A 19,210-nucleotide genomic window follows, 5' to 3' on the forward strand; every position below is an offset into this window, starting at 1 on the left:
ATATAATGCTTGTTTATATGAAATAAACAATTTTTTTTTTCCTTTATTTTATTGTTGAGAGAAATTAGAAGCTAATTAGAAGCTAAAAGATAGCTAATTAAATCAAAAATAATTAATTGTATTTATTTGTCTGTAAATTTGTTAATCGTTAATTTTTATTTTATTTCAACATTTAATTTTATATATAAAGCAATGAAATAAAACGATATTTTAGGTTTTTTTTTTTTTCCAATAATTTAAATGTTGAAATAATAATTAAATTTGTTGTTGTCGGTCGATGTTTTCACTTATTTCATTTATTCGTTCTCTTTCTGGAAAAGAAATTTTTTTTTTAACAAAATGTTGCAGAAATCAATCAAATCATTCCGGCATTCATTCAGGAATGCCGGAACTGATCAGGAATATATATTATGGTGCAATTGTACTAAATATTTTAAAAGATATAAATATATGAGCATTTTGTAAAATTCAATTTATTTCAAATTATCTTCCTGATTTAAAATTTTTGATTCCATAATTGATCAAAAATTTTTGTACAAGTGCTTTTCTTTTTTATTTTTCTTCACCTTACTCTTTTTTTTTTTTTTTTGAAATTTAAAAATCTTTTTAATTATGAAATAATTTTGCATTCTCAATTTTTACTTAATACTATTAAAATTTAAATTTAAATTTGAAAAAAAAAGAATGTCAATTTTGTATCGTTTCAAATACATTTTAAACTTTCTGTTCTTTTTGTAATACTTGAAAAACTAATTTTTTTAAAGTTTTATTTTTGACTCGATAATGAGTACTCGTATTTTTTTTTTTTTTGTTTTAAAATAAAGTATAGATGATCGATGAATGCACTGATATAATGAATTGACTTATAAGTACTCACTTTTTTTTTTCAAGAAATAAAAGAAATCTCTAAAATCTTCTAGAAAATTCATCAGATAAATTAAACTTACATCTTTTGATTGCTTTTTTTCTTTTCGAGAATCCAATGTGTCACTATTCGATGATTCAGATTCATCATCTGCAACAGCAATTACCGCATTTGATGCTAATTTTGTTAACTTTTCGGCTGGCTTTAACTCTTCATTTTTTGATAATGGCAATACGGATAATGTCTGAGTTGTTGATTTTACCGGTTTCACATCACCAGTTAAGTTAATCATTTCTGATTTTAGCGATTCGCTTGCAACTTTTAATGATGTGGTTTCTGTTTCCGGTAGAGATGGTGTAGCTAAAACTTTCATTCCTAATTTCTTAGTGGATTCGGTTGATGATAATGCTGATGAGATCAGCAAATCATCAGTCTCTGATTTTCCGGAAGGTTTAAGTGATTTCGATGATTGAGTCGGAATTTTGATTTCTGGCACTGTAATCTGTTTTTTTCGTGGCATTAGTACTACAGATGCCTGTTGCGCTTCTGGTGTTGCTATGGATTCTTCTGATGGCGGTGATTTTGCAGATGATTGCTGCGTTTTTTGTGTTTTTATTGATTCTTTTGGCGCGAATGATTTTGCAGGTAGTTGTGGCGCTTCTGGTTTTGTGATGGAATCTTCTGATGGCTGTAGTTCTTCAGATGACTGTTGCGTTTCCTGCACTTTTGTTGGTTCTTTTGACGCCAGTGATATTGCAGGTGGTTGTGGCGCTTCTGGTTTTGTGATGGAATCTTCTGATGGCTGTAGTTCTTCAGATGACTGTTGCGTTTCCTGCACTTTTGTTGGAGTTCTGTTTTCTCAGATGATTGCTGCGTTTCCTGCATTTTTATTGGCTCTTTTGACGCCAGCGATGTTGCAGGTGGTTGTGGCGCTTCTGGTTTTGTGATGGATTCTTCTGATGGCTGTAGTTCTTCAGATGACTGTTGCGTTTCCTGCACTTTTGTTGGTTCTTTTGACGCCAGTGATGTTGCAGGTGGTTGTGGCGCTTCTGTTTTCTCAGATGATTGCTGCGTTTCCTGCATTTTTATTGGCTCTTTTGACGCCAGCGATGTTGCAGGTGGTTGTGGCGCTTCTGTTTTCTCAGATGATTGCTGCGTTTCCTGCATTTTTATTGGCTCTTTTGACGCCAGTGATGTTGCAGGTGGTTGTGGCGCTTCTGTTTTCTCAGATGATTGCTGCGTTTCCTGCATTTTTATCGGTTCTTTTGAAGCCAGTGATGTTGCAGGTGGTTGTGGCGCTTCTGGTTTTGTGATGGATTCTTCTGATGGCTCTAGTTCTTCAGATGATTGCTGCGTTTCCTGCACTTTTACTGGTTCTTTTGACACCATTGATATTGCAGGTGGTTGTGGCGCTTCTGGTTTTGTGATGGATTCTTCTGATGGCTCTAGTTCTTCAGATGATTGCTGCGTTTCCTGCACTTTTACTGGTTCTTTTGACGCCAGTGATATTGCAAGTGCTTGTTGCGCTTTTGATTTTATGACTGATTCTTCTAGTTTTTCAGATGATTGTTGCGTTTCTTGTATTGCTATGAGTTCTTTTGGCGCAACTGATACTACAGGTGCCTGTTGCGCTTCTGGTGTTGTGATAGATTCTTCTGATGGCGGTGATTTTGCAGATGATTGCTGCGTTTCCTGCACTTTTATTAGTTCTTTTAACGCCATTGATATTGCAGGTGGTTGTTGCGCTTCTGCTTTCATAGTAGATTTTTCTGATGGCGGTGATATTTCTGGTGCTATTACTGGTGGCATCGGTACTGTTTCTACTGCTGGTTGCTGTATTTTAGGTATTGCTACAGGTTCTTTTGATGGTGGCACCGATGGTGACAAGACTAATAGAGTTGGTTGCTGTGAAGTAATTTCATTCGATTTTACTGGTGATTTTATGCTTAAATCAGAATCTGATTCTATCTCTGATTCCTTTGATTGAATGCTCAATTCAGTTTTACGCTCTTCCATTACTTTTAACTTTTCAGATTTATCTTGTTCTAGTGATTTGATCTTCTTCCGACCAAGTTTTTTAGCTTTTTTCATCAAATGATCAGAGGGTAACTTTGTTGTCGTCTTTAAAGGTAAAAATTTTCGATCGGAATCAGTTGTAACTTGACCGGAATCAGCTGTAACTTCTTTCATTCCTTTTTTTTCAGATTCGGTTGTATAACGTGTGATATCATCAGCGCATTCTGTTCGATCAATCTCTTTTGTCTCCTAGAAATAAAAAAAAAAAAAAAAAAGTGCAATGGCATAGTTATTAAAATTCAAAAAATTTATTGTCCAACTGAAGATTAGTTATGTTAAATTCTAAAATTTGAAATTTCACAGGGCAAAAACTTCATGCAATCTCGAAGTTGATTTTTGAATGCAATCTCGAAGTTAACAGTGATGCAGTACTATCGATAACATTTCAGGAATCGGACATTTACCATTGATAGGAAGAAAAGTTCAAGTTATCATTCGTTTAAAATGACTTATATCGTCTTAATCCTTCATTTAAAATTCACACATTCACAGTGTCACCTCTATACATTCCGTAGCTTTTTCTATTTCGTCATCAGTTTTTCTTTCTTCTTCCGGAATATCATCCGAAAATTTCCGCTCTTCCATGTCCTTTGATTCCTTTGATAAACTTCGACGAGGTTTTGCTAAAAAAAAAAAAAAAAAAAGAATCAGACTAAAAATTGTTAATTTGAAATTGTTACTGCTCGTTTCACTTTTAATGAATGCGTAAAAATTTTACAAATTTTTTTCAAAAAAAAAAAATGGATGAGTAATCGATTTCCTATTAGATATACAAATCAATTTTAATGATTATCTTCGATTATTATCAATTATATTTTCTATTTTTGTTGCCATACATTTTGTTTTTTTCATTTTCTCAAAAACACAATTTTAAATTTGAGTCAAAAACAATTTTGCATGCAGAAATTGAACACAAATTTAAACTATGGAACTCTTTTTTTAAACTTAATTTTAAAAAATTGTTAAATTACTAAACTTAATTAACTATGCTACCTGAATTTCTAATACTTTCTAATTTCTTTCCTTTGTTTGAACCAAGAGGAGCACTTCTAGTGACATAATTAATTTTAAATTTTAAACCTGCTGATCGCTTCACTTGTTTTTTAGATGTTTTATATTCTTTTCGCTTCTTTTCCTTCAATTTTTCTTTTTGCTGCTTTTTTTTTGTTTTTTCAAATTTTTGTTCAGCTTCATCCTCGGCAACTAATTCATTAGCATCCTCTTCAGTTATCTGAAACTATCGGTTGACACAACAGTAGCAATTAATAATGCTATCATCAATTTAAAAAAAAAAAACAAAAAAATTATGGAGTATAAAATTATAACATAAGCTAACAGTATTAGCAATAGGAAAAATTAATAAGTAATATTAAATTTTAAATTTGAACATAACAATATGATATATATTACTTTATATTAAAATGATTTCTCTACAAGAAATAATTGCTTATCAGTATAAACTAACTTGATACTTATTGAAAATTAATTTAATTAATTAGCAAATGACATAGGATAGAATTAAACTGAAAATTTATGAGTGAATCTTTTGAATTTAGCATTTATAGTTTAACACATAATGTTTAACATTATAATATATTATTATATATTATATTAATTAAATTTAGATGATTATAAAATTTATTTTGTTTATTTTATCAATCAATTAACATATCAACTAACATCCGGTTTTAACATCATGGATGTTTGTGTTGGAACATCCGGTTTTAGCATAACTGGTGAACAGACGGAACTAGTCAAAGGAGAAGATAACATTGAAGAATTTGAACCACTCGATGAAGTTGGCGTTGTTGTTTTTTCTGTTGTTGTTGTTGTTGTTGTTTTGGTTTCAGTTTTTGTTGGTTGCAAATCTTGCTTCCATTTAATTTTACTACGCATTCTGCTATGTGCCGGTCTTCGTTCTACTTCAACCTCCTCAAATTCCGTTTTATCATTTTCATCATCATGTTTTGTTGATTTTCTTAAAAGAAATAAATCAATATATTATATTAAATAATCATCATAATTCATATCATTAGCTAATAGATAATAATGATTATCAGTTATAACGAGTTAATAGATAATAATGATTATCAGTTATAACGAGTTAATAGATAATAATGATTATCAGTTATAACGAGTTAATAGATAATAATGATTATCAGTTATAACGAGTTAATAGATAATAATGATTATCAGTTATAACGAGTTAATAGATAATAATGATTATCAGTTATAACGAGTTAATAGATAATAATGATTATCAGTTATAACGAGTTAATAGATAATAATGATTATCAGTTATAACTGTAACAGAAAAACAAAAATCATAAATTTTTGCAAGTTATTTAAAATATCTCGAATATAATTTAATATTTTGCCACATAAAAGATTCATAAAAATAGAAAGTAGTAATGTAAAACATTTGTTATTTAACAAAGCGAAAAATTTAATTAATTTATAAACTATTTTATGAAAAAAAAATTTTTTTCATTCGTCTTTTCTGCACTTAAAATAATTTACCTTCGTTGTGCTTTTCGCCAATTTTTTCGTTTATGTTTATCTCTAAAAAAAAAAAAAGAATATATTATAAGTCGAATATTTAATTTTTAATCTCTTTGATGTAAAAATTTCCTTCTCTGTCTTCAAAAAAAAATAAATAAATAAATAATATGTAAACATAGATGTGAATAAGCGTTTGGTTATTTTATGAATTACTTAATGAATGAATAATAAATTTACTGTCAACTTTTAATTTGGAAAAAAAAAGATATTTAGTGACAGTTTTTTTTTAATTACTTAATAATGACATTTTCTTAGTGCTACCTGTTTTATTCTGAAATTAATAGTAATTTAAAAAGTGAGACAAACTGCACTTAAAAAGTATAATTATCAAATTCTAAGGAATTCAGTTGTAAATCAAAAAACGGAAACTTTTAAAAAGTAATTTAAATTTAGTTTTTAAATGTAATTATTGAAATTCATATTAAATCAAATACATTTTTAACGATTAATCTGATTGAAATAAAAACTAAAACATTAAGCTATAAAAAAAAAAGTAGGACGATGAGAAAAATAATTTAAAAGATGAGCGATATCTAACGTAGAGTTTAACTTTTAAATTAATTGTTAAGATAGAAGATGAGAAATATTTGAAATTAATTGTAAATTTACATATTACAGAGATTATAGCATAATTTAAACTTTAAAAAATATCATAAAAATGTCAACATATTAAGTAAAATTTATATACCTTGATCGACTTTTTTTAGATTTACTTTTGCTTTCTGAAACAATCGATATTTTATTAACAAAAAGATAACAAAAGAATGTTATTACATTTTATGAATGAATTTATTTCATATCTTTCTAGAAATATTCAATTAATGATAGATTAATTATTTCCAATTCTCTCTTCTAGATCATAAATTCAGAGTAAAATTCATGCAAACTACTTTTTTTTCTAAGTTTTCCTCCTATAATTTATTTGTATGTTTTTTTTTTTTTTAAATTGATTTTAAGAATTTTTAAAATTGATTTTTAGATAAAATACTAACTGTTTTAGGGGAAACAGTAATTGACAATATCAAAATATTAAGAAAAATTTGAAATGAATATGTAGATATGATAGAATTCAAATGCAAAATAAATCTAATTGATGTCAATTTAACATATAATTTAAATTTAATCATTTTCATTCAAATCTTTTCAAAATTTTCAAATTTATTCACTTAAAAAAATTTTTTTTTTCGTATTACAGCAAAGAGTCAAAATAAAATTAATTAATTTTTATAAATTTTAATTCTCATTTAGAATTGATAATTTCAAGTGTTTCAATGTTTTTTCAATTTCAGAATACTTACTGCGAAAGGGCCGCATTAAAACAATTGAAAATTCGATTTGAAACTTTGACTCACTCTGAATTAACAACCACTTATTATACATTTAAAATTTGCAAATGAGGAATTGTGATGATTGTGACAATTTATATTAATTAATTCCAGTAATGAATAATATATATTTCATGCATTATAAGTAATTTCACTTACAGATTTCAATTCTATTCCATTCCATTTCATTCCATTTAATTTAATTTAATCTAATTTTATTTTATTTCATTTCGTTTGATTCCATTTCATTTCATTTCAGGTTCAATGGAAACCAAATGACGATATGTGACACTGACTGATCGAATATTTTATTCCTTCAAATCTGTTCATTCTCAACCGACTTACTACTATTTCTTGAATGATTGAGTGTATTAATTTTTGGATGTAATATGTTCGATGTTTAATTGGTACTTCATTTCAGAATATCTATTAATTAACCTATGACCTCGGAACATATAATACACATGTTTATTGATTCATTCATTTACCTTACCTAGCAACTGAAAATTCCATCTCAGTGAAAGAAGAATATTTTGTAGGAATGTCATGAATTTAAGGAAGCAATTAGTTTGTGTGCTTTAGGACAAAGAAGATTCCAGCTGTGAGTGTAAATGTTTTAGAGGATGATGTCACGTATTGAATTAGGTAAAACGTGTTTTAGAGGATGATGTCACGTATTACGCTTCTTTCCTGTGTTATATGAGCATGAATAAATGTAATCTGAACAGTTACTAAAGTTATACTTATTTGTACATTCATGACTTGACGCTTTTGCATGATTTTAATGTTAAGAAATGTGGTATAAGTAATGTTAAAAAATTGTTTTTAACATGTCAATTATATAGACTTGTTATACACTTTCATATCAATTCTACCTTATTTACCTTTCTTGGTGTTTGATCTGTGTAAATCTTTTAATTTTCTGCTTTTGCTCATTATTTTGCTCAGTACCAATGTCTGAATTAAATTTATTATTCTTATATTATTAAGATCTTATTTACATTGGTTTAGGTATATTACTTAGTTCATATTAGATATTCTTCATTTATTTCATTTCAATTCTCACTTATTTCAGCTTATTGATATATATTTTAGCATATTTAGGTCCATATTAACTACGTATGAGTATCACTTGATTATTATATAATAAGTATCCCTTAGCTACTGAAATTCATGAGCTAATATATATATTATTTTCTTTGTATTCGTTTATATTACGTAACATTGCGTTGTTTTATTCAGTTTTTTTTTTTTTTCTTTCGGCATTCAGTTATTAATCATTTCAGTAATACTAAAAAGTGATATACAAAATCGCCAAATATGGGTGTACAGCTGGATCAACCCTTGTTCGATTTACCCGAAGTGTTCGATAATCGTAGTGGTTGGGGACCTGTTGGAACGTTGGATAAATTTCAGAATTTACCCTACCAACAATTCAATAAAGCCGATAAAATTGGCAAAGTAGCGGATTGGATCGGTGTAACGCAATATAATGATCGATTCAGACGTGAGTTTTTATAGATTACTTTGATTCTACTCGACAGGACGTATTATTCGTTTTGTTGAGTGGCAAGATTTGTAGGTATCCAGATAGCAAATAAATTGAAGAAATTTTGGATAATTGGCAACAGATCATCCGGAATCTCACATTTTAATGCAGCTCCACAGTTGATTAATTATATTCAGTTTGATTTTTACCAATTGAAATGCATGAAATTCTGAGCTAAAGTTATAGTTACACCAGCACAAAAATATCTGATAGATCGAATTTCAGCATCGAAAAGTTTAATGTCTTAATCTGTATTAATTTTAGGAGATGGTCGATACGGTAATCCATATACATCTGGTGCTGTTGGTTCGCAGTATGATTATGTTCACGACGAGGAAGATGCGACATTTCAGCTTGTTGATACAAGTAAACCCCAACGATCGAACATGCAGAAGAGTGGTCGTATGCGACAACAGCAACAGTTCTATGTAAGATTGGTTTCCTTTCTTTCTATTTGAGTAAATACGCAGTTGGCTTAAAATTGCCGAAATCTTTTTGAAATAATCAATTAAAGAGAGAAGTTTTGCAAGGTCATTTTCTCTTATAAATTATTTAATGTAAAATTTTATTGTAACGAGTCATTCAGTCAACTGATTTTAGCGTTCAGTCGAACTTCTGCATTGACTTTTTAAGACTATAGTTGATGATACCACCATAACTATCTGATTTTTATGCATGAGTACCTGATTGATTTATCTAATAATAAATAAGGAATGTTTACTTTCAAAATGAATAAGAATGTTATACTCATTAGCTCTCTCAATTTTTTGCATAAATTCTTGCGTTGTTTACAGCGAAGATTGGTTCAAAAAGAAAATGAACGAAGAAATCAAGCAAATTATGGGCAAAATCAAAAGATTAAGCGTAGCATTGCAAAGTAAGTTGGAATGGAACGGTTTATCTTTTTCTTTTTTTATTACAAAAATTCTTTATACTGACATTATGATTTTTTAAGAGAGCAGCAGAAAGCATTCAAGCAATGGCAACGACGTGGAGGTGGCACACGTGGTCGTGGTCGTGGTGGACAAGGTTATAGTCGGTGGGACCAACGTAATCAAAAGCAATTAGCTGCAAGTATTGCTGTACGCCCTGAATGGCAAGTTTTGGAAGAAATGGATTTCCCACGTCTTGCAAAACTTAATCTACCAAATATTGATTCAGGCCAAGATATGTATGTTTTGGTAAATTTATCGTTCTAACAACCCAAATGATAATGTAAAGAAACTCATGTGATTGCGAAAAAAATCTGCTTGAAATGAGTTTGCCAAAAGAGATCAAATTTTGATGATTTTGCAGTTGCACACTTTTTTTCAGAAATGGCCATCGTTATGGTCAGCTTTATTATTACGATAAAGCATTTGATCGTGTTACGGTGCGAACGGAGAAACCGTTACAGCGTTGTGGTGGTACATTTTATAATTTAACAACAACTGAAGACCCTATAATTCAGAAGGTTAATTACTTAAGTTTCCTTCCTCAAATGCTTATGTTTTTCATTGGAAATCAAAATCAAATCAAGACCATATTGTTTTGTTTTGTTTTTTTTTTTTTTTTTTTTTTTTTTAATCAAAAACAGGTTTCGTTTCAGTTAGCTCATGAAAATGCTGGGAATGTTTTCGCAACAGATATGATATTGGCAACACTGATGGCGGCTACGCGATCAGTGTATAGTTGGGATGTTATCGCGTATCGTGTTGGTGATAAGTTGTTCTTTGATAAGCGCGATACGGGTGGTTTTTCGAATCCAGTTGGTATGTGTGCTTACCTTGCTCCTTGATAATTTCACCTAATAAATGCTCTCTAAACCATTAGATGATATTCGGAAGATAATTGTTTATGCTTACTCTTCTAAAATATCCTGTGAAAGCAATATGGAGCAATTTTTTGACTAAATCTAATCTATTCCTAGTGGATAAGCATGAGTATTTGCTCGGTTAAGCAAATGACTACCAGAAAACTACCTATTTTATCTACCAGATTTTAGTGCTTTTACTTTTAGATGCTTTAACCGTGAGCGAAACCTCACCAGATGCTCCAAATAGTGACGATACCACAAGTATTAATCATCCACGTAATCTTGCTACGGAAGCTCTCTACATAAATCAAAATTTTCGTCGTATGGTACTCAAAAGAGTAAGTTTATGATACATTGAAGACATTCATTTTTACAAGTAACATTTCTATAAGTAATATGGGTACTAATATTGAAATTTTACTGTACTGATTTTCAATCGAACTTTAGAACGAGGAACCGTTCAAATATGATAATCCACGTCTTCCATTCGATGAAGGTGATACGGATGCTGATTCATGCGTTGCATACAAGTTAGTTTTGTGCAATTTCTGGATATTAATCTGCTGATATTTCATTGTCGACATTTCATCACTAAAACATTGACTTTATTGTCGAAATTCTATATTTATAAATATTTTGACAGAAATTCAAGATACTATTGTTTTTAAAACTTGAAATGATGCATTCATTTTATACTTATTGGTTAAATCATTTACTCCTTATACACTTACTTGAAAGTTCTGAAAGAATCCGCTGCTTCCCAGGGTGTTTTTAATTAAAGCAAATCTAATCAATTTGTGCTTGTACTAATCTTGTTTTATTAAGATTTTATTGTTTTATTAATTTCATAGAGTTAGCTGAATATAGTAGATGAGTTATGGATTGGAGCTTAAGAAATATAAATGTGTCGAAACACTGTCATTAACGAAAATTTGATATTTATTGATATCACCTATAAAAATATTTGTAATGAATTAAAGATATCGTTCGTGGTATTTGGGACGTCAAGCAGATGGTACGGAAGTTCGTCTAATTTGTCGTACGGAACATGATGGCGTTACTACAGGACCAAACGGCGAAACACAAATGTTGACTATAAAAGCATTCAATGAATGGGATTCAAGGGTTTAAATTTAATTTGAGTTACATGCACGATAATAATCAAAATTGAAACAATAGAACTTGAATAATCATAATGAAATATGAAATAGAAAGAAGTGATGAGTATGCAGTGTTGATAATGTAATTGTCGAAAGAAATACGTTGGTTAAAAATTAAATTCCAGATGGCCAGTGGTGTTGACTGGAGAAGTAAGTTGGACACGCAAAAAGGTGCAGTACTTGCTACAGAACTGCAAAATAATAGTTGCAAATTAGCCAAATGGACATTACAAGCACTTTTGGCTGGTTCAGACCAAATTAAATTTGGGTTCGTTTCTACTTTTTTGGAATGGAATTTCAGAAACTGGGAACAGTATATTGAAATTTCGGCTATAAGCTTTTAAGAGGTGTAGGAACGACTAGTTTGACGTGTAAGTGTAAGTTGTAAAGTGTTGGTGCTAAAATTTTCGCTGTAGTAAAAGTTCTTACATTTTGGGTCAATGAAAGTTTTTTTACTAATTCTTCGATAATCGGACAGGTTTACATTTCCGACTGTCTTTTTTTTTCTTTTTTTCGGTTTTTTTACATTTCTGTTGCTATTGGAAATTTAAATTTAATTTCGGAATTTCTTTTTAGATACGTTTCACGTCTAAGCATACGCAACAGTGCTAGTCATGTCATTCTGGGTACTCAACAATATAAACCAACTGAATTTGCGACAAATATTACATTGAATTTGGATAACGCTTGGGGCATTTTGCGCTGTATCATTGATCACTGCATGAAACAGCCACCGGGAAAATATCTTTTGCTAAAAGATCCAAACAAGGTTCGAGTTTTGTCTTTTTAGCTGTCGTGGATTGAACTGGGAAGAGAATAGTGGTAGTTTTTAGGCAGTATTCCAGCGTTAAGTAACAAATATAAATTCTTGCGACTACAAAAAAAATGTAATCCCTACGATTTCATTTATCTCAGTCAATAATTAGTCTACTTTCACCACTTTTTATATTTGGTTAAGGATAAAGGTAATAAAGGTAAGGTTTGTATCTTTTTTTTTTTTCTGATGTTTGTGATCAAATACTCATCTTGGTTTTATAAGAGTCATGTCTGTGAATTATAAGGTCGACTTTTCAGTACTCTCCATTTCAGCTGTACCAATAGAGTAATTTGAATAATCTTTTTCAGCAAGCAGTACGACTTTATTCATTGCCTGAAGGAACGTTCGAATCCAGTACTGAAGAAGAAAGCAGTAGTTCGGGTGATGACAATTCAGATGATGATGTTTAGATTCAGACAGAATCTGGGAATTGTTAAAAACCTGGAGAAATTGTGAAATATCGATTAGCTTAGATTTTTATGATTCAAGTTTTCTTGATATTTTATGTGTTTTTCATGTCTTTGTTCACATTTTGACATGATTCATTATCGCAGTTGTGAAATTTCTGTTTAAGAAAAATATAGATTTTTAAAATCTGAAGTTTGTTCTGTTTTATGGATTATAAGTTAATACTGCATTGCAATTTTAAATGTTAAGATTTTCTTCTTCTTTATCCTGACTGAAGATTTTTTAGATTCACTAGGATTTCTCGAATCTCTTTATGGATTTTAGGATGAATAGGGGAAATTTTTTTTTATCCTTTCGTTTTCCTATGATTTTTTTTATCCTTTCGTTTTCCTATGAGTATTTGTTACTGTTATGTTGTTGCTGTATTGCTCTAATTTGTTAAAAATGACGGTGAATCACTTTAATGAAATGGGAAAACTATCGTACGGTAGTACTTCCAACATGCAATGATTCAAGCGGAAACAATCCAAAATGAGAAGACTGAAAATATTTTCATTATTATATTATGATCGGTCATCAGATACGAAATATTGAATAAACAAGTGAAAATGATAGCATAACGATGAAAAAGTCGGACCATAAAGAAGAAAAAAGTGCCTAAAAAGTTGATATTCTTGTAATTTCGCTAAAGAAATTACATTTCTGGTATAAATGTGAGTCAATTTGCATATGTGAAAGGAGGATATTTATGAATAATATACCGTTTATGAAAGATTTTGTTGCCTTTTTAGCACATGTTCAATAAACTTTTTATAAAATCTCTTCAAAACTGTAATTCCTTATGCGAAATTTCAAAACTATTTTTGACCTGTTGTATTCAGAGTGTAAATTAGCTTAGTCATCATTTTGCACTTTGCAATCTTTCAGTCAAATATTTGGAATGGTAGTAAAATCTTTTCAGGAATAGTTTTAAAAATAACATCCTTTTGCTTCATTCCTCCATCTCTTCTCCTTCTTTCTTCCCTTCTTCCCTCTCCCCTGGAAAGAAAGAAAAGTTGTGGCGTAGCGAGATATGGTATCTGGTCTGTACTGATATGAGTTGTTTTTTGTTTTTTTATTTTTTGGCTAGAAGTATTGGTTATGCTAAATGATTGCAATACTTTGTCTTGATAATCTAATAGCGAATCGTGAAATTCTCTCTAAACTGAAATATTATTTTATTATTCAACGAATTCGATTTTTTTTTTTCTTTTTTCAAACATAATTATTAGTGCATCTTTTATTTAAACAATTGCTTTTATTCATACTATTGCTGAAAAATCTTTGACGTTACTTTATATATGTTACATTGTTATTATCATTATTATTATTATTTTGCATTCTTGTTACTTAATTTCAGGTTGTTTAAAATTAGTTGATGATTGTTAAATGGTGGAATAATTTGATTTTTAGTTTCAGATTTGGTTCCTTTTTAAAAGTACGTTAAACGGAAGTACTGATATGCAAGCAGTATTAGCATTGTGTTACTTCTGTGAAACTCATGGTCCTCGAGTATTGATGACAACACAATCGATTCCCGAGAATCTGCGGCAGGATTATTGTTTACCAACTACTAGTAAAGGATCTCCAACGTTTATCTCGGCTGGTTAGCTTGTCATTTTCCAATTTGCAAATATTTCGTGTGGAAATAAACTTAAAAACATTGAACTCTAAGTCTTTTAAAATTTTTTAACGTTCTTTATATATGTTCTTCTAGTTCATTACAGATTCTTTTTGATGTTCAAATTGCAAAATACAATTTTTCTTTTCTTGTTTATAAAAAGGAATGAGCAACTTTTTTTGAAAGGCATAAACACAAAGATAACGGCATAACTTGCACGAATAAATAACGTAGCAAAGATGAAATATATATTAAGGATTTGCATATTTTTAATTTGCAAGAGATGAAAAATGGGATTATGCTGCCTTTACCTTATTACATGTCAATCTAAGTAGCGGAAAAATTTTTGCAATCTCAAAATATAGATAAATGCTTAATTTTTTTGTTACTCTGTGTTATTGATGTGGTTTATTTTTCTTTTTTGGTTTAAGTGATTATACTCTATTTTACATTTACCATTTGTTATGAGCAGCGAAGTGATGTGACTTCTAATTTTATTTAGTTTAATCTCACTTTTTTTTTCAGAAAGTTTTCGTACTCATTTAACTGAAGAATTACGTTGTGTTGCATGTACATCGTTCGTTGATGGTACTGGTCTAATTACAGATGATGTTGAGGCTGGAATAAGCTATATTACTACACAGGTAATAGATTTCTCAGAAACGTCATAGTAATTGTACGTCCATACTTTTCATGTTTTATTGGCTAATGTTTAATCAATTCTAAAGAATAACACATTGTTAATTAGTTAATAAAGGATTTAAAAATTCAAATGTAATGCTTTGTGTCTAATTAAAGGTTTTGATTGGAGTGTCTAACTATTGTATTAGTTGTAGATGCTTTTTAAATACACATTTTAGGTTGCATTAAATGACCGAGTATATCAGTTGGTGAAATATTCGTGTCTTCATTCACTAAGTTGTGAAGTGACGGCCACTCCGAAAGATGAAGCGCCTATGAGTCCGATGAAATCACGTGCAGCATCGATACCGCTGGGCGCAAAAAAATGGGAAAGTCCATGGGAAAAAACAAATACGGAGGCGAAAGATGGTGTAATTTTATTCGGGGATGATGAACATGGCTATACATTATCTTATACGTTCAGGTTCTGCACAAACTGATAATATTTTCCTGAATTTTAATTTCGGAATTTGTCATTCTTCTCTTTTATTAGTCCAGATTTTATCTTTTAATTTCTTTCTGCACATTTGCTTTTATTGAAAAATTCTTCGTTATCACTTGTCATGGATAACACATAAAATACTAAAGAACGTAATGTTATAAATAAGTTGTAACAGTTCAAGTTTCTTGTTTAGTCAAATTTTAAATGAAATCTGTTCTCGTGAAATTTTTCTCATGTAAATGAAATTTGTTTGCTGTGATTCTGCATTTTTAATTCCAGATTACGTGATTACAAAGCACGCGGCTTTTTACGTCTTCTTTCACTTATCCTTGTATCTATAGATAAATTATTTATCACCAGCAATTATCACTTCTTTGTTTCAACAATGTCATCTGCTATTCGATTTTTGCAGGTTATGCTATGTTAAATAATATATTTATGAGTTATAAACTTATTTTTAATTTATTTACTTTGTCCGAAAATGAAGGATGGTTGGGCAGATTTATTTACGAAATTCCATGCACACTAAAATCTGGTGTGCAGATGTTATGTTTTCAGAAAATTCATTATAGAATCAGTGAATTGTAATGGTTTTTGTACGAATATCCCTTATTTATTTATTTTTTCTTTCAATTTATCTCAATTTTGAAAATGTTTAGATGGAATCGAATATGGTTTTTGACCGTGAACAAAATGATCCAACCAATGAAATGCTAAAGCAGGCTGCAGCATCACGTTCCTCACTACTACCAGCACATTTTTTGCGTGCTCATGTTACTAGCCTCGAATTGGATACATCACGAAGTTTAACTGTAATTACCGGTCGAACAGATATTTTCACACAGTTGCACATGTAAGACTTTTTTTTTTGGTAGTAGGATTCAAAGACTTGAAATAGCCGGACCAGACAAACTGTGTCTTTTTATCAAATCATTTATTTGCCCTATATTCCATTTTATCTATTCCATTTAACTATCTATTGGTAGTTGTTACTGATGAACAACTTTTTTTTTGGCTTTACCTTTGTCATATATGTAAAAGTATTCCATTACTTATTTAAATACCATAAATTCTGTTTGATAATTTTTATTATTTAATTTCTAGGTTTATGGTTTGTATATTGCGTACACAAACACGCCTCTGCAAAGAATATTTATTGGAAGGAGTGCCAACACAGGATATGCTTGTAATGAAAGAACGTGAATTAAAAGTTGATAATGGAACAAATGCTACTGATATAAGTTGTTCAAGACGTTTGGATTGTTTTCAAACATTGCGAAAAATTGCACATATGCTTGAAAGTTTGCCAAAAGTTAATGGTCAAAGTATCCTGGAAATTGTTTTAACACAATTGGTTACTGGTGGTCAGGTTATTTTGTATTTTATTTTCTGGAAAACATGAAAAATTGCTGAGTTGGTTCATAATTTCTAGTTGGCAAATGCAATATGGATTAAATATTTCTAAATTAATATATTTAGAGAAATTTTATTTCTTTATATGAAATTTTTTTTCCAGATTGTCTTGAAATGTCATAATGAAGTTATAGCTAAACGTTTTCTGCTTGCACTTTCCAGTCTATTACCATTGGGTTGTGTTCGTATGCTATATGCAGAGGAATATAGGCATGTCTTTGTGTAAGTATTGAATTGCTAACATTTTCTTATATACTATGTATTATTTATTATCTATTACTATTTATTTAACTATGAAACTATTTCTTTGCTACATGCAATGCAATAAAAGTTATTATTGTAAGTTTTTTAAAGAAAAATTTGAGTTACTACTGAAAAAAAAATTGTTCACACAAAACTTTTAAAAACTAAATTTTCAAGATTTTTAAAGTCAAACTTACTTATAGGTCGAATTTATTTGGATGTCCTCATGAGACCGTATTATCACCTGATGCAGTTGATATTGTGGTTTTATCGTTGGATATATCATTTGACAGAATTCATTCAAGGCAACCGACAATAGAGGAACGTGAAGCCTGTTCGCTTTCTTCAGGAAGCTGTATTTCACCTCCATTAAGCACTTCATCTAAGGATGATAATGTAAGAGGATTACTGCGATCATTTATCTCATTTAATATTGCATATGTTCTGGCTATAGCATAAATATTTGTTGAATGTATTCGTACATTTGTTGAAAAAAAAGTTAATAACGCAGCTTGTTAACCGTTTCTTTCATTATGTTTTAATATATTTGTTGTAATTTTTTCTGTATTTTGAAAAAAAAAAAACTTGATCTTTCTATCATTAATTAACATATTATCCTATCCTAATTGTCTCAACAATTTCTCATTCTTAAATTTGGCAAAATAAATTTGAATTTAATGAGATAAATTTTAAAAATTTTTGGAAAGAATTCTTTTTTGTAGATTGTTTTAATGATTTACTAACTAAATATTGGAGGTCGATGAAAGTTTGGCGAAACAGTTGATTGAAATTTTATCTCCCAGAAAGTCGCTTGATTTCGAAGATTATGCATTTACACTGATTGCATATCCGGAATGTACGGCACCAAGATATGGTACACCTGCTATTGTTAATCGCTATAAACAGCTCATATTAGGTAGGCATAGAAGCAACTTCTTCAGATATATTATTAATTACTATTATTAGTTGCTAAATTTGTATTATTAATTGTCGCATTTGTTAAGATGTGACTTTTCATTAATGTAATTAGATGATTTTATTTAAGGAATTTAACAAGATTATAGTTTTTTTTTTTTTTTTTTTTTTTTTTAAATAATTTTGGAATTAACATTAATCATTAAGAATCTGGATTACCATCAATATTCATTACCATTTAGTTTTGAATAAAACACTGTCTATATACCTAAAATTAATCTTTTAAAATTATCGAAAGGTGAAATTAATCGTTTTCAGAGCATTGCTTGTTTGAATTTTTTTTTTTTTGTTTCAGTGCAATTTTTCGATTTTAGATGATGATCTCACATGTCGTGTTCTGGCATCTGTCATCGGAAATACAAGAGAACAATGGCTAAATAAAGCAAAATTGGTTTATCAACTGGGACGACAGAAAGAAAAAATTGATCTGAAAAAAGTTCTTCAAATTATGCGGTGTGCTGAGCAGGTTTGTTTAGTTTGAGATTTTAAAAGAAATTATTGGATTTTAGAGACCAATGTTTTGCAGAAATAGATTTCTAACAGTCTTGTCTACGTGGTTCTCTTGATTATTGCAATTTTCTGAGAATAGTTTGTATGATAGAAAATAAGAAAAATAATTGAATTTACACACACTCAGAATTATAGTATTTCAAATATATTTTCATAAAATTGCATTTTAAATATAACTCTAAAATAGTTAAGTAATTTCTTAAATTCTTTCGTCAAGTCTCATCAAAATAGCGCTTATTTAATGTTTTTCTTTTTTTTCAGGATGGAACAGTCTTGTTATTTTTCCAGGCTGGTTTATCGGATACATATAAACAGCAAATCATGGATGTTATCAAAAAAGGAGTCGCTTAAATTGGACAAATAGTCACCGAACATTAAATTTTGTATTTACCGGTGTTTACCAGCTGCTTAATTTACCCTACGTTTTTTACCATTGTTTTTTTCTTTTTTTTTTTTTTATTGTTGTTAATTTCGCGAAAAACTGAAATATCATGATATTTTATGTGATCATAAGATGCTGTACAGTGAAATTCATTTAATTTTCAAACACGTCTTTCATTTTGATTTCAGGCTGTCAAAATGTATTCTTCCCACTGTTACTATTATCGAGTACTAATAAGGCAATAATGAGAAGTTTTAGAATATTTATAGTGTAACATTTGCTAACTATTGCTTTTTCTTATGTTATTGTAAGTGTTATAGCTATGTTTAGATAATGAAAGTTTAAAT

General features: G+C 29.6%; 3 protein-coding genes across 3 annotated transcripts; 2 read left to right on the top strand and 1 right to left on the bottom strand.

Annotated features, from left to right (window-relative positions):
* Nucleotides 1–296: 296 nt before the first annotated feature.
* Nucleotides 297–6,817, bottom strand: Bm246 (b52-prov protein, putative; the record flags this gene model as incomplete). Its single annotated transcript, XM_043078114.1, has 9 exons — nucleotides 297–311; nucleotides 948–1,716; nucleotides 1,770–3,130; nucleotides 3,440–3,564; nucleotides 4,022–4,172; nucleotides 4,622–4,919; nucleotides 5,462–5,503; nucleotides 6,192–6,225; nucleotides 6,802–6,817. 9 exons carry the CDS (start codon nucleotides 6,815–6,817, stop codon nucleotides 297–299), a joined length of 2,811 nt encoding a protein of 936 aa, XP_042934048.1.
* Nucleotides 6,818–8,148: 1,331 nt separating this feature from the next.
* On the top strand, nucleotides 8,149–12,559 carry Bma-eif-3.D (eukaryotic translation initiation factor 3 subunit 7, putative; the record flags this gene model as incomplete). The annotated part of the gene is made up of 12 exons (XM_001892188.2): nucleotides 8,149–8,335; nucleotides 8,642–8,805; nucleotides 9,172–9,254; nucleotides 9,333–9,548; nucleotides 9,692–9,830; nucleotides 9,966–10,128; nucleotides 10,377–10,510; nucleotides 10,620–10,702; nucleotides 11,153–11,297; nucleotides 11,458–11,600; nucleotides 11,909–12,101; nucleotides 12,458–12,559. 12 exons carry the CDS (start codon nucleotides 8,149–8,151, stop codon nucleotides 12,557–12,559), a joined length of 1,752 nt encoding a protein of 583 aa, XP_001892223.1.
* Nucleotides 12,560–14,057: 1,498 nt separating this feature from the next.
* Nucleotides 14,058–18,832, top strand: Bma-flcn-1 (uncharacterized protein; the record flags this gene model as incomplete). The annotated part of the gene is made up of 11 exons (XM_001892189.2): nucleotides 14,058–14,202; nucleotides 14,743–14,861; nucleotides 15,078–15,322; nucleotides 15,620–15,752; nucleotides 16,000–16,193; nucleotides 16,445–16,709; nucleotides 16,857–16,975; nucleotides 17,200–17,392; nucleotides 17,753–17,912; nucleotides 18,286–18,437; nucleotides 18,743–18,832. The coding sequence occupies 11 exons, from the start codon at nucleotides 14,058–14,060 to the stop codon at nucleotides 18,830–18,832; spliced, it is 1,815 nt and encodes a 604-aa protein (XP_001892224.1).
* Between the last annotated feature and the right edge of the window lie 378 nt (nucleotides 18,833–19,210).

The sequence above is a fragment of the Brugia malayi genome, assembly GCF_000002995.4.
Source record: "Brugia malayi strain FR3 genome assembly, contig: Bm_v4_Chr2_contig_001, whole genome shotgun sequence".
NCBI lineage: Eukaryota > Metazoa > Nematoda > Chromadorea > Rhabditida > Onchocercidae > Brugia > Brugia malayi.